The sequence below is a fragment of the Taudactylus pleione genome, unplaced genomic scaffold (genome assembly GCF_031769625.1).
Source record: "Taudactylus pleione unplaced genomic scaffold, aTauple2 ptg000145l, whole genome shotgun sequence".
Taxonomy (NCBI): Eukaryota; Metazoa; Chordata; class Amphibia; order Anura; family Myobatrachidae; genus Taudactylus; species Taudactylus pleione.
The window spans coordinates 1,377,818-1,391,570 of NW_028284547.1; the positions used below are offsets into that span (position 1 = coordinate 1,377,818).

At 50.3% G+C, this 13,753-nt stretch overlaps 1 protein-coding gene across 1 annotated transcript; it reads right to left on the minus strand.

Moving 5' to 3' along the window:
- Positions 1-310: 310 nt before the first annotated feature.
- Positions 311-13,446, minus strand: GET3 (guided entry of tail-anchored proteins factor 3, ATPase). The gene is made up of 7 exons (XM_088473923.1): positions 13,250-13,446; positions 9,494-9,641; positions 9,098-9,246; positions 7,564-7,714; positions 7,363-7,470; positions 1,605-1,802; positions 311-852 (listed from the first exon to the last, which is right to left on the minus strand). The coding sequence occupies exons 1-7, from the start codon at positions 13,390-13,392 to the stop codon at positions 721-723; spliced, it is 1,029 nt and encodes a 342-aa protein (XP_088330049.1). The 5' UTR covers positions 13,393-13,446; the 3' UTR covers positions 311-720.
- Positions 13,447-13,753: the final 307 nt, after the last annotated feature.

The window sequence follows — 13,753 nt, forward strand, 5'->3', positions numbered from 1 at the left end:
CCCTCTCCCATCAGTGAATGGTTGCTGCGCGTATACTCGCGGCATCCATTCACACTCCGGGGTCCGGCTCCGCAACACAGCTGCGGCGGTGGGGGTCCCCAACCTCCCGATTTGACCACCCACGAGCCACTTTGGCCCACGGGTGAAACAGCGGGACAGTACTGTCCCGCTGATATCAGCATGCTGGGGAGGGGTTCCGCCCTCTACGGGTGGCGCCCCTGTGTGACCGCACTGGTTCGAACACCCTTAGAACCGGCCCTGATATATACACTGATAATAACCACACAACAATTTAGGTTTTTTATAAACAGATTTTAATAGTCGCTCCAGTCCCAGAGCACTACAGAATGTGTTATTACTATGGAAGGAATAAGTGTACCCGGCGTACACTGTACAGTTCTTGTGGTGGTCATGCTCTTTACTGATATATGCAGCGTCATTCTCATAGGTCAGTGAAAATACGAGACAACTAGACAGATAATACGGGAGGGAGGGAGACAGAACAGACAGAGAAAACAAGGAGGTCGAAGTGAGATGTACAAAGAGACTTGTTCCCCAAAATACAAAAATAAATAGACCCCTCCCAAAAATAAAAAGGTGGGGGGGAGGGGTGACAGGAGGTTTTGGGAGGGAAAAACCTGATCTGTCAGCTGGAGTCTGTCTTGCTTGTCTCTGTAGTGCTTATGAAAGGGTGAGGTACCCGCCTAGCCCCCTGACACCTCACTTCCCACTGGGTGGGCTGTATGGCTCCAGGAGGAGATTGGAAAAAGTGTTGACGTTTTCTGCACCACGGACTTCATGTGGGAGGAGAGGAAGCTTCACAATATGAAAATCTTCATAGAGATCCTCCATCTACGAGAACAAGTATTGCAGGCGTCAGTTACACTCACCTCCTTGCTGTGTGCCACCTAGTGGTAGGAGAAGGGTACTACATCTCCTAGTGTTCACTCCTGCATTTATCAAGGCACTAGGCTTTCAAGGAACACCACAGACCTCTTGTTTACTGCACCCTAGGGTGGGGCTGCATGATAAAGTCATAACTGGAGACCAAGCGCCCCAACTCTATGGGCCTGATTCAGAGTTGGGAATAGAGTGAGATATCTCTCTCAACTGATCATCTTGGTGAAACCATGCTGCACTGCAGGTGGGGCAGATTTAAAATGTGCAGAGAGATTTAGATTTGGGAGGAGTGTTTCCAAACGGACATCTAAATTGCAGAGTAATAATTAAGCTGTGCAGTATTTGTGGGCTACATGCAAAAGCAGCCAGTATTTACCCCACATGTAAAAAAATTTATGTATTTACACCCCTTGCATTGCAACATTTTCATATCATTAAATGTAATCACGATATGGGGCGATAATACTCAGTGTCTTGCTACTTTAACCACCAATCTCTTCTCTTCCCAGAAGCCTCTGCATCCTACCGCCACTTGTCCCTATTAGCTGATCCCTTCCCTTATTCTTGCCTTATGTTTCTCTTCTGCTGCTCCCCATCTCCCACCCTCATCAGCAGTCTCTTCCCTCCCTGCCCCTCTCTCCATACGATGCCTCTGTCCATTTCTCCCATTTCTGACCACCCTGCCGTCCCTTTCCCCTGCATACCTGGTCCAGGTACTTGGACTGGATCTTGTGTCTGGCCTCGCACATCCTGCACGGTTTCTCGGGGTCAGGAAATACCAACTGGTTAACGATGATGTTGTGGGTGTCTATCTTACACTTCGCCAACTCCTGGATCAAACGCTCGGTCTCGTACAGCGACAGGAACTCGGCGATACAGACGCAGATGAACGTCGTCTGCTCCTGTGTGCGGAGAACAAAGCCAATTGGTCAGCTACGTCTCACAACAGAGGGGAAGGGGGTGGGGGGTTGGGCTGGCAGGCGGATTCTGGGCACCAAACAGTTAAATTCTTCAGACTTGAGCAGCCCAGGCTCCTCCTCCCCTATACCCCGCCCTCAGCCCCAGGCAGGCCAGACAGGTTAGCAAGCCCAAGGCAGGAGCGGGAAGAAGGAGAAGGAAGACCAGCACGCACGCACGCACACACACACACACACACACACACACACACACACACACAGAAACAAACACCCGAAGAGACAGGGAAACCAGAAAACAAGGAGAACCCCGCCAGCCAGGTGCGTCAGGGTGGGCGCCCTATGTCTCCTATGGAGTTTGAAGAAAAGGACTTAACCAGGTAAGACAAAGTTAAGTCTCCTTTTCTTCTTCACCCTTTCATAGGGGACAAAGGGACTACGCTGGGATGTCCCAAAGCAATTCCTCCAAGGAAGGGGACGCTCCTGAGCTGCACCGACTACCTGTCGCCCAAAGGCCGCACTCTCGGAGTTGAAGGCATCAAATCAAATGCATATAAATCGGACAAAACTGTGAGTAGAAGACCACATGGCTGCTCTGCAAAACTGCTCCGCAGAGGCGCCACGACGAGCTGCCTAAGAGGTACCAACCGACCTGGTGGAATGAGCAGTCTCCACAGCCGGAGCAGGAAGATCCGCCGCTACGTAAGCGTGGCGGATGGTTAAACGGAGCCATTTGGCCAAAGTCTGCTTCGTAGCCGGTCAGCTCTGTTTATGGAAACCAGAGGACGAAAAGGGAATCTGACTTCCGGATATCCCTGGTATGTTCTACAAAGATCTAGAGGGCCTTCATAACATCTAAAAGAGGTCTCCTCCGCAGACAAAGTCCGGGACCACAATCTCTCGGAATCAGGAAACTACGTTTGGAAGGTAGACTAGCCGGGCCCGAAGAACGGACTGGTCCAAGTTAAAGACTAGAAAAGGAGAGTGACACTACAGCACGCTCAAATCGGACATGAAAGCGAAGCAATAGCAAGAAAGAAAGTAATCTTCCACGTGAGCCAAAGAAGGCCCACCGAGTCAAAAGGCTCGAAGGGGGATGACTGAAGAGCCCGAAGGACAAGGGACAAGAACCACGGAGCCACCGGAGGCTGCACGTGGAGAACTCCGTGAAAGAAAGTTCGGACATCTGGCATCAAGGTAATCTGTCTCTGAAAGATAACGGAAAGGGCCCTACGCGGCAAATCGGGAGCTACCAGAATCAGAGTGCCGCCTTCTAACTTCAACTTGCGGAGAACCCTCGACAGAAGCGAGATCAGAGGGAATATGTGCATGACATTGAAAGTCCAACAAAATGCTAAGGCGTCCACCAGAAGAGCCCCCGGGTCTCTAGTGCGAGACGCCCTCAGGTCGATGTCCGACAGACCAAAAGTGATGAACTAGAAACTGAAAGTCGTCCGGATGAAAAGTCCTACTCGTCTGAGTGAACGTCCTAGCAGCTTAGAAAGTCCGCTTCCCAATTCTGGAGCCCTGGAATGAAAACCGCAGACAGAGCTGGAACATGACGCTCCACCCAGCGGAGACTGCGACTCACCTCTTTCATGGAGCTGCGACTGCAAGTGCCGTCCTGATGGTTTATCTAAGAGACGACCGTCGCGTTATCGGACTGTACCTGGACTGGGCGTTGCCGAAGGAGTTGCTGGGCCCGACAGAGAGCCCTGAAGACAACTCAAAGTTCCAGGACGTTGATCGGCAGGTGGCTCTCCTGAGTCGTCCATCAACCTTGGAAGGACTGCTGGCAGGTCACAGCCCTCCACCCGGGAAGACTTGCATCCGTGGTGAGGAGGACCCAAGGGGCGACCCCTGTCCAAATGGGAGCTCTGGAGCCACCACACGAGGGAGAGAGACGAACCTCCCGAGACAGGACGATTGTCTGCAGCTTGATCTGGAGATGGGATCCATTCCAGCGAGCCATAATCTACGCCTGGAGAGGCTGGGAGTGGAGACCAGTGAACCCAGGATCCGCATGCAGGCGTGTATGGACACCCGGCGATGAAGTAAGAACCCTCGAATCATATCCTGCAGATCCTGAATCTTGTCCACTGGGAGGAACACTCTCAGAACCCTGGAATCTAACAGGGCCCCCAGGTGGAGCATCTCGTGGGACGGAGTCAGGGAGGACCTTCCAATTAATGACCCATCCGTGCAATTGGAGAAGGTCTATTGTCAGACGGAGGTGCTCCCTGAACATGTCCAGAGATCTTGCCAGGGATAAGCAGATCGTCCAGGTAAGGGAGAATTCTGATACTCTTGCACTGCAACTGAGCCGCCATGACTTTTGTGAAAACACGAGGAGCCGTACTGGTAGTGCTCCTCCCTGACCGCAAACCGGAGGAAGAGCTGGCGGACTGAGCCAGATAGGCACATGTAAATAGGCGTCATGGATGTCCAAGGAGGCCATGAATTCCCCCAGCTTCAATGCCAAAATGATTGAGCGCAAAGACTCCATGCGGAACTGGGGAACTCGCAAATACTTGTTGAGGGACAGGAGGTTGAGGACTGGAAGGAAGGAACCGTTCGGCTTCTGAAGCAAGAATAGATTGGCGTAGAGAAAACCTTGCCGGTGGATGCTTCTGGAAGGTCAGAGTGTAGCCCTGTGATACTACACCGCGAACCAACGCCAAGGATAAAAACAGAAGCCGTCTCTCACACTGGGGTCCCTCAGGGAGAGGCTCGCCCCACCAAATCGACAGGCTTTTCAGCTGGCTTAGCAGCCGGGCATCTGGTAGGCCAGGACTGCTTGCTTCTAGGCTTGGAGGTCTTAGAGGAAGAACTATAGAACCTAGAAAAGGACTGTCCCTTGGCCTTCCCTTGCGAGTGAAAAGAAGACGCTCAAGCTCTAGGGGCTGCTGCCGCCGAAACGCTGTCTTGGAAGCCGCCATAGTGGCTACCATCTTATTCAATTCCGGCCCAAATAGAACATCGTTGGAATAAGGAAGAGCATGAAGGTCCTTCTTAGAATCTGAGTCAGCGCGCCAAGAGCGAAGCCAGAGGGCCCTTCTGGCCGACACAGAAGAAGCCGACACCTTGGAGGCTAAGGTACCGGTGTCCAGGGCCACTACGTCAAGATAGGAAGCGGCTTGCTTAATATGCGCCACCAGAGGTAATAACTGGTTCCCATGGGCCCTCCTTAAGGGGGTCTGCCCAAGAGCCAATTACCTTAGCCACCCGAGCAGATGCAAGGGCTGGACATGCGAGAGCAACTGCATGAGCATACATTTTGGAACTTCCTATTCGTCGGATCCTTAAGGGAGGCCTTATTAGGGATATGGAGGGTAGAATTCTTGATAAGACAAGCAATATGCGCGTCAACTGCAGGAGGAGACTCCCACTTGTTATGCTCCTCAGCAGGGAGCAGGTAAAAGGACGCAATGCGCTTGGAGACCTGAAACCGCCTGTTAGGAGCGGCCCAAGCCTCCGCTAGCATTTCCTCAAATTGGTCAGATTTAGGGAATTCTACTGAAACCCTTCTCTGACGCTTGAAAACCGGCGCCTTGGATTTAGGGGTCGTCTCTTCGTCCTCAATAGAAAAAAAACGATCTAACCACCCAAACCAAGGTGACAACGTCCACCTGAGGGAGAGACTTTCCCTGGACCGAAGAGGTCTCTTCCTCTGAGGTACGGAACTATCTTCCTCCTGGTCTGAGGAGATATCCGAATATGAAACATCACCCGTCTGGGGGACAGAGCTCTCACACCTGGATGGTCTTCGTCCAGAAGTACGGTCCTTATCCAGCACCCTCAGCATCTGGACACCTGTGCTAATCCCTGCACTGACTGGGAGAAGGTGCTCATCCATAGGGGCTCTAGCACAGGCAGCTGCAGAATAGACTGCATAATAGGGGCAGGTTGAACCCCCAAGGCAGGGAGGACAGGCACGGGAGGTGTAAGGCGATCCACCAACTGCGACATTACCTGCGACAGGATGGCCGCCACCACCAGCTCCTGGCTGGAAGCTGAAGATGGGACCTTTTGCTGAGTGCCTGTGCAACACCGGATACAGAGACCATCCTGGACCACTTCCTGTGGGGAAAGACCAGCAGAACAAGTTCTACATGTACACAGCAAAGGAGCCTCCACCTCCTTGTGCATTTTGTACTTGGAAGACCTGTTACTGCACTTGGAAGACCTGTTACTGAATTCCAAGGTAAGTTCCACGCACCAAGTTATATAACAGAGGTGCGCAATAGGGAACAGTGCAATGAATGTAGGGGCCGCAAAAATTTGAGAACAATGAGTGGGGCTTAACCCCTTTCACAGCAACAGAAAGGAGAAGAAAAATAGAACAGAAATTAGAAATGAGAACAAGCTCACAGTCACATTCAATGCATAAAAGATATAAAACAGGCATATAATGCTCAACAAACCAACCCCAGTCGGCTGGATGGAGCTAAACTGTATAACCTGACCTGAGGGGGAGGTATACAGGGAGACAGGAGCCAACCTCTCTGAAGACTAACTGAAGGCAGCACCGCAATGAATTGGCCACTCAGGGTCTGACTGAAGGACTAAAGGTGGAGTAACCCGATGGCGGGAAGCCTCCGAGGGGGCTCACACCATGGGCCGGGGGGAGGAGCTAACGGGGAGAGCCTACTTTGCAGACCCCCTGCTGCCTAAGTGCCTTGGTGGTCTAGCGGAAGTGCAGGTGTCCCGGCCTCCCACTGTCAGCACCGCCGATGGTCTCCAGCACAGGCGGTGAAAACCGCTCTAATGTCTTACCTAGTTGCCTGATGTCTGGTGCAGCTAGGATCCTCCTTGTGCAGCGAGGACCCAGACTAGGTCGCCCCACCCGCTTGCCCGCGCCGGCAGAAGGACGAACGGCGCTACCTCCTCAACATAGATAAAAGAAAAAAAATTAGGCTGCTTTAGCAGCTCCGCTTTAACTGTGGCCGCTCCTGAGGCAACAAACTTTAGACCGACCTGCCTGGGGCTGGAGGCGGGGTATAGGGGAAGAGAAGCCTGGACTGCTCAAGTTTGAAGAATTTAACCTTTTGGTGCCCAGACTCCATCTGCCAGCCTATACCTTGGCGTAGTCCCTGCGTACCCTATGGAACGTGAGGAAGAAATGTCCTTTACAGTCACATTCTGTTGGCTCCACCCCCTCATGGTTAAATGGGGCGGGGCAAATAGATTTTCACACTGCTCTGCTTAAATCTGATGATACCAAGAGGCCGGCGGTAAACAGAGGACCCGCAATGGCTGACTCCTGAATAAAAAGAGCTGCAGGATAGGAAAGTGCTGTATACAAATAACTAGAGATCGGTTACAGGGTAACCGTTGCAGATAGGATAGTTGTTACCCATAGGGTCCAATGCGCACATGTAACCTCTAATAGAACATGGAAGCAGAGTTTAGATGTCATGCTAAAGTCAATATGTCTTTTTTTTAAACCACGGGCCACAAGCTCTAGCAGTGACTTCTCACAGCCCAAATACTGTAACTCATAATAGGCCATTCAGTTCTGTGTATAGTAAGCCGATAAGCCTCTCACCGGGTCTTTGAACTGTTCGCTGACCGATCGGATGACGGGGAGAGTCTCTTCCAACTTGGAAGCGAGCTGGTCGGCATTCATGTCACCCAGCCCCAGCATATTGCACATCTGGGGGGATAGAAGGCGGAAGGCAGGGTATTAGGAGTGAGCTGCTGGAGGGATCAGGGTGATTGGCGGCTACGGAAAAGGGAGAGGTCCCACCTGAGATATAAAGGGGCTGATCTGGTTCTTGATTTGCATCAGTCTCCCCAGGCCTCGCTCTACAATGGTCGGGAAGTTGAGGAGCCTGAGCGTGTGTCCTGTGGGGGCCGTGTCAAAGACCACCACCGAGAAATTCATTCCTTTCACCAGCCTGGGGGGGGGGGGAAGCAAGCAGAGAGAAAGGTAATTCTTCCTCTGACTTCCCCTATACCTGCTACACTCCAGCACTCACCTGCGTCTTCCTGTTGTACTACGTCCTCCTACACAGAAAGCTTCCATCCTGTACTGTGATAAAACACTTCTATCTTATTCCACCTTCTCTGCTCCATAATCTACAAGCTGATGTCCCTGGGGTAAGCCACGGGTAATCTCTCCCCCTTCTGAATGTATTCCAGCTACAACTATCGTAACCTCCTAACCACTGATTTACTTATCAGCAAATTCGGCCTCCATATGCAACATCTGAGACCAACCGACCAGCAGAACCAATCTGCCCATGTACGTTACACAGAGACCAAGGACCTCATTCAGAGTCGGTCGAAGCGGCCGCACGGTCGTATAGAAAAAGGGGCCGGATATGCTAATGATGCACACGCATGTTGCGTCCCTAAGGTCGGATCGTTAGCTGGCCGACCAAGGGGTGTATGCGGTCGGATCGCTAAAAATACGCCCACATCTCGTACGCATAGCACGTCATCTCCGGCTACATAAGGATTAATCGCGAGCATCGTATACCATCGGAACTGGTCGTAGAGCTAAAGGTTGACCTTACCTTCTCTTAAGCTCTACGATCATGTCAGTGTAAAACCTCCCGTCACGTGTGCCATGACGCTACTTTGTTAATTATGCACTCCCTTAAAACGCCGTTCGCATAATGAGGCACGCCTGCGTTCGGATCTCCACTCCCCCGTTTTCAAGCACCTTCCCATGTTACCACCCACAAACGCCGCAATCTGTCACTCAAACTACCGACCTGGGGGTGATCAAGGAAAGAGAAATTTCTGATCGTAGCGGCTAGTTTGCGCACGCGCATTGCGAACTGTACGCATGCGCAGTTTAGCGAACATCGGCTGCGTACGACCGTGCTGCCGCTTCGAACGACTCTGAATGAAGTCCCAAATCCCAACGACATTTTCATTATTTAGTGTTCATTCTAGCACCCTGCACCTGTCACAACCCGTGCAGTTCCTCTTTCCTGCCTGGGGGTGTCGCTCTCTGCTCTGGTGCTTCTAGGACACTCTGGCCCTCATAGTTTTTATGATCACATAGAACATCTGCAAAGTGATCGGATCCCACCATTGCTTCCATCACCCCTACTGAAGTCTTCACCAAAAGTCAGCGACTTGCCACAAAGAGAGAGACCTAGCGGGGCAAGTAATACTAGGAGAGCTGGACACAGGGTTCCAGCAGCAAGATCCTTTTTGGGTTTTTTTTTTTAATAGGGCGCACAACTTCCCCTTCTCAATACTGCCCAATCAGAAACATGGAGTTACCCAGGAGGGGTAGACAGAACAGACTGCGCGGCCCGGCTCACCTCATCACCTCTGCATAGCTCATGGCTTCATCTATTCCTGGGAAGGCGCTCATGGCTTCCTGCATCATCTTCTTACCCATGCTCAGCATATTGTCCTCCTCAAATATCTCGTCCGGCAGCTCTGCCACCCCCAGGCTGGGGTCTATCTCCTGCAAAGAGACAGTCACATATACAATCACTGCATGCACAGCAGCTAGTATAACACTCAGCACAGGAAAGGACACGAATACCCCCCCAAGGGCTTGAGGCAGTCTCAGCATTAATACAGAGTAAATTACCCTATAAAGTTCAGTTCACGAGCACACGGTCTACATGGTGCACAGCAAACCGGAATGTCCGTGTGTATGACGGCCAGTGGCACGTGTGCAGTGTTTATAATGGATGCGGACTGCTTACCATAGCAAAGAGGTTGTCATAGCCACGAACTTTGGTGGGGACCTTGGAGAACTTCTGGTCAAAGGCGTCGGAGATGTTGTGAGCGGGGTCCGTGGAAATGATCAGCACACTCTCCCGTATCCGAGACAACTGCACGGCCAGACTGCAACTAGGGGGGGACACACAGACACCAGGATCCAGTCACTACCTCTCAATCCAGTCTAATAACCGCTCCCACATACAGCCACTGAGCTTACTGGTTACATGCAGTAATCTAGGTCAGTTACTAGTTAGGAGGAAAGTGGGGGGGCATGTTCTCCTATGCACACCACAGGTATTTACTGAGTGACCGTTTGTAAAAGCCGACGTATCCTGGCGTGTTCAAGACCAAAATATAATGTTTTGCCATTAAACGCATTGCCCTTTTAAATTTCGGACTTTGAGCCTCCGCTTAGTAAATGAACTTCTTACTGCCTTCGAATCCCGCACCATAGGGAATCACATAGAGCCTAAATGGTAAACCACTGAGAAGACAACTCGGCCACATAATGAGATTCTATAGTGCGGTGTCAAACTATGGAACGTTTCAGGTCTGTGTGAATGTTACTAATAAAATCACAAATTCAATCAACCTGTATGTTGGGTTTTGCTAGTTAAAGAGCATTGTGGGAAATAATTTGATTTAATAAAATATTCCGCCAGAGTCCATTATATTAAACTTTCATTGAAGTGTTGGATCTTTATTGTCCTTTTCTCCTGAGCGGCAGCACATTTCTTTGTATAAGTAAACGAACGACCTACTCTTGGAGGTCAGTCCTGATCTGGCACATCCCAATAAATTGTCTGATATTGGTCTTGGTAAGGTCTCGTCACATTGCTCCTGGAGACCATTACTACGAGTAATGAAGGGACTGGTTGCTTCAGGGCACATGGTAAGAGGAGGGAAGGCCAGGCAGGTGACAATAGTGAGGATTCAATAGTTTGGAGAAGAGCAAAGACCATGAATGGTGACCAGTTTGAAGGTTCCTGGGTTTGGTACGTTGTGGAACAGAAGTTTGGAGGCTCTGTGGAAGATCAAGTGGTACCTTCATATACAGTACCAGTGACAAAGCTAGAGGGGGATGGAAGGTCATCAGATATTATTTCAGGGAACTGAGCTCTAAACTTAAAGTAAAGACATCCAAGGACCCGAGACGTAACTGAAAGACAGCTGGAGCTTAGGGAGGTGAATGGGTGGACGGAAGGTGGCGTGGGAAGGACGGTTTTGTAGAACGGTGATGATTTCTGTGTCGGGATGGGAAGGGTGTAGCAATTCTGTGGAAGCAGGGGAATTTTATTATTATTTATAGTAGATTGCAAATTTAGGTAAAATATGAAATATAGAAATGGGGAGAGGGTCTGTGTAATTGTAAAAAAGTATTCTGGTCGGCACCCAGAGGGAAGAGCACTGGTAGAGAGAGTGCAGATATTCTTAAGGGTGACCTGAAACTGCAGCCAGTGAGTAGAGCTTCCCAGTAAGCTCCAGAGAACATATACAGAGCAGGCTTTCTCCGGAATGGCAATGGTCCCCGGATCTAACCATCAAGTCTTTCCAAACCATTAGTCAGTTGGGGCTCTATGCTTCTTTTAAATGGTAAATAAAAACAGCAATGATGATTTGCTTGTTACAACCTGAACATAGGTACATATTTTATTCATTAAAACCTCTTGCCTGGTTCAGCGGTGCTCGCACTTCCAACACTGGATGTACTGGAGCACAGAGCCGGTGAATATTTCGATTGGTGGGTCCGATGGCGAGCATAAATACCCAACAATCGTAATTACTACATCTATGGATACTGACAGCAGCCGTCACAGGCCTTGAACATTCGTACGCACGGATGTACGCCAGGGAAGCGCTCTGTATTGGAATTTGCATGAAGTCGCAGGTGGGCGATCGCCAATAGCTGCAGGCGCGTCTGCCTCCGCCTCTGAATCAGGCCTTCAGGGAGCTACGAGCATTAAAATGTTCATCAGGTTTGGAAGGCTCAAAGTGCGCCAAAAGTCACATTAAACAATGTGTGAGCGCTGTGTGACTCGGTAGCGCTGAGCGTCTTATCGTACAACTTTTTACCTTCAAATGCGTCTTACTTTCAAAGCGATGTGAATAGAACACACACGTAGCTTCTGCTGATTAAAATGATATGCGGCATGCCTATATTATGTATGCGACTGCGGGTTTATCTACACGCGAAATGCTACGTTACAGTGTCAGCAGCTGTGACACTCACTTAGCATTTTGCATGCAGATACACCCGCAGTCGCATGCATTCATTTATTTATGAATAAGAAACGATCAGAAAAATATTTAACACTATGGGTTAGATTCAAATAGGGACGACGGCTGCGATGTGTCGTAACGGTTTTGGAATTCATTGGACGGCACCCTACATTGCCCCCAAATTATGCATTTAAGTGTGCATCCCTATGTATTAAAATGCTTAATTTGAGGTTACTGACTATACGGGTTTGTGTGCACTGCACATTGACCGCTCATCGCACTGGTACGAGTGATTTTGCTTCACTCCTAACTGAATTGCTCCCTATAAAAGGTACTATTATTTGATACCAAATACAAGGTCAGGACATTTTCAAGGAATGAGCTATTAAATTATAAGATCATGCTTTATTTACGTTGGGAAAAAAGTCACAATAGAGATGTCCTGAATAATATGAATAGGTATATCTGAGGCCAATACTAGAGTGTACTCTATATAGTTACACTAACATGTGCTACTTTCAGTCATGGGGCCAAATGTAATAGGGTGAGAGTTTAGAAAATTTGAGGGTTCATCAGTAATCTCTCACACTTTTTAAACTGAGCCAATGTAATAGAGTCCGAGAACATGAAAACACGCATGTATTTAGACTCAAAAATCCCTCACAATTTAAACTCTCATCCGGATGTTTTCCCGTTCTGAAGATAAAACTCCACCAATGAAAGAGCTTCCTGCTAAACTCTCACATTTTCTAAACTCTCACCCTATTACATTTGACCCATGGTCTTGTTTAAACACTATACATGTGGTTTGCAAAAGTAATTGACCTTACGGTCCCCCGATAGCAGGGCATGCTGGGAAAGCGCTTGATCCCGCTTTATACTTTTGCCCAATTGTTGCGATTACCATTTACTGATTGGCAAACCGCGTTTTTACCGCCACGCTGTGCTGTCCAGAGATGTATCCAGGGAGGCCGGAGGCAGCTCAAGGATTATGGTACCCATGTCCCAACATGGAGTCAGCAAGTCGGCTAATATCCCTGGAATGAATGCTAGCTCCCTGGACGAGTCACTGTGAGGCGAACGGGGAAAGAGACACAACGGCGCGCAGCTGGGGATAAATAGGGGCACAATAATGGCTTATCTGTCGCACCCAGTCAGTAAATTTGCTAACACCAATTTCACAGAGTTCTGTAATGTGAGCGTCTGTCAGGCTGAGCGCAGCGCGGGGGAAGGGTGCAGGGGCGCCGCGGGGGAAGGATGCAGGTCGCTGATCTCAGAGTAATTAATGTACATCAGCCCTCCATAGAACACATCTCCATCCTGTAGGTCTCAGCACCCAACATGGAAGGTTATGCTGGGACTTGTAGCTCCACCCCGGGTACATGCCCAGAAACACACCCCTATACAGAGATGGTTGCACCCACGTTCCCCTCCCCCCCGCACAGGTGCGCAATTGGTACAGCCCGTCTCCTCCCAGCTGACATCTGGCCTCGGTTCTCCCCCACCCCGTTACTCACCTGCAGGTGGTCTTGCCCACTCCGCCCTTCCCACCCACGAAGATCCACCTGAGGGACCGCTGCTCTATGACGTTGCTGAGTGTGGGCTCCAGGGGCTCCACATCTGGAGCATCCTCGAACTCATCATCCACCGGCGCAGCCATCTTTCCCCGGAGTCACGTGAGGCCTGGCAGCCAACCCTTCTCCCCGCACGAAGTCACCCAATCAGGCAGGGAGCTGAGACCCCGCCCCTCCACTCGCCAATCCGGTAGACCCCGTCGACAGCTGTCGCTTCAGCAATTGGCTTGCTCGAGATGCCAATCAGTGTCGAGTGACGCTAGGCCTACCGCGCTGTGTGATTGGCACGGTGCGTCCCCATGCCGGTTTCTAATTGGCTGGCCTGGGTGCCCATCACTTTCAAACGCATAGCAACAAAACGTAAGCTGAGAATGGCACATCCACGACCCGCTGATTGGCTGGCATTTGCGTACTTTCTACCGCCATTGGCTGATAGGCCTGTCTGTC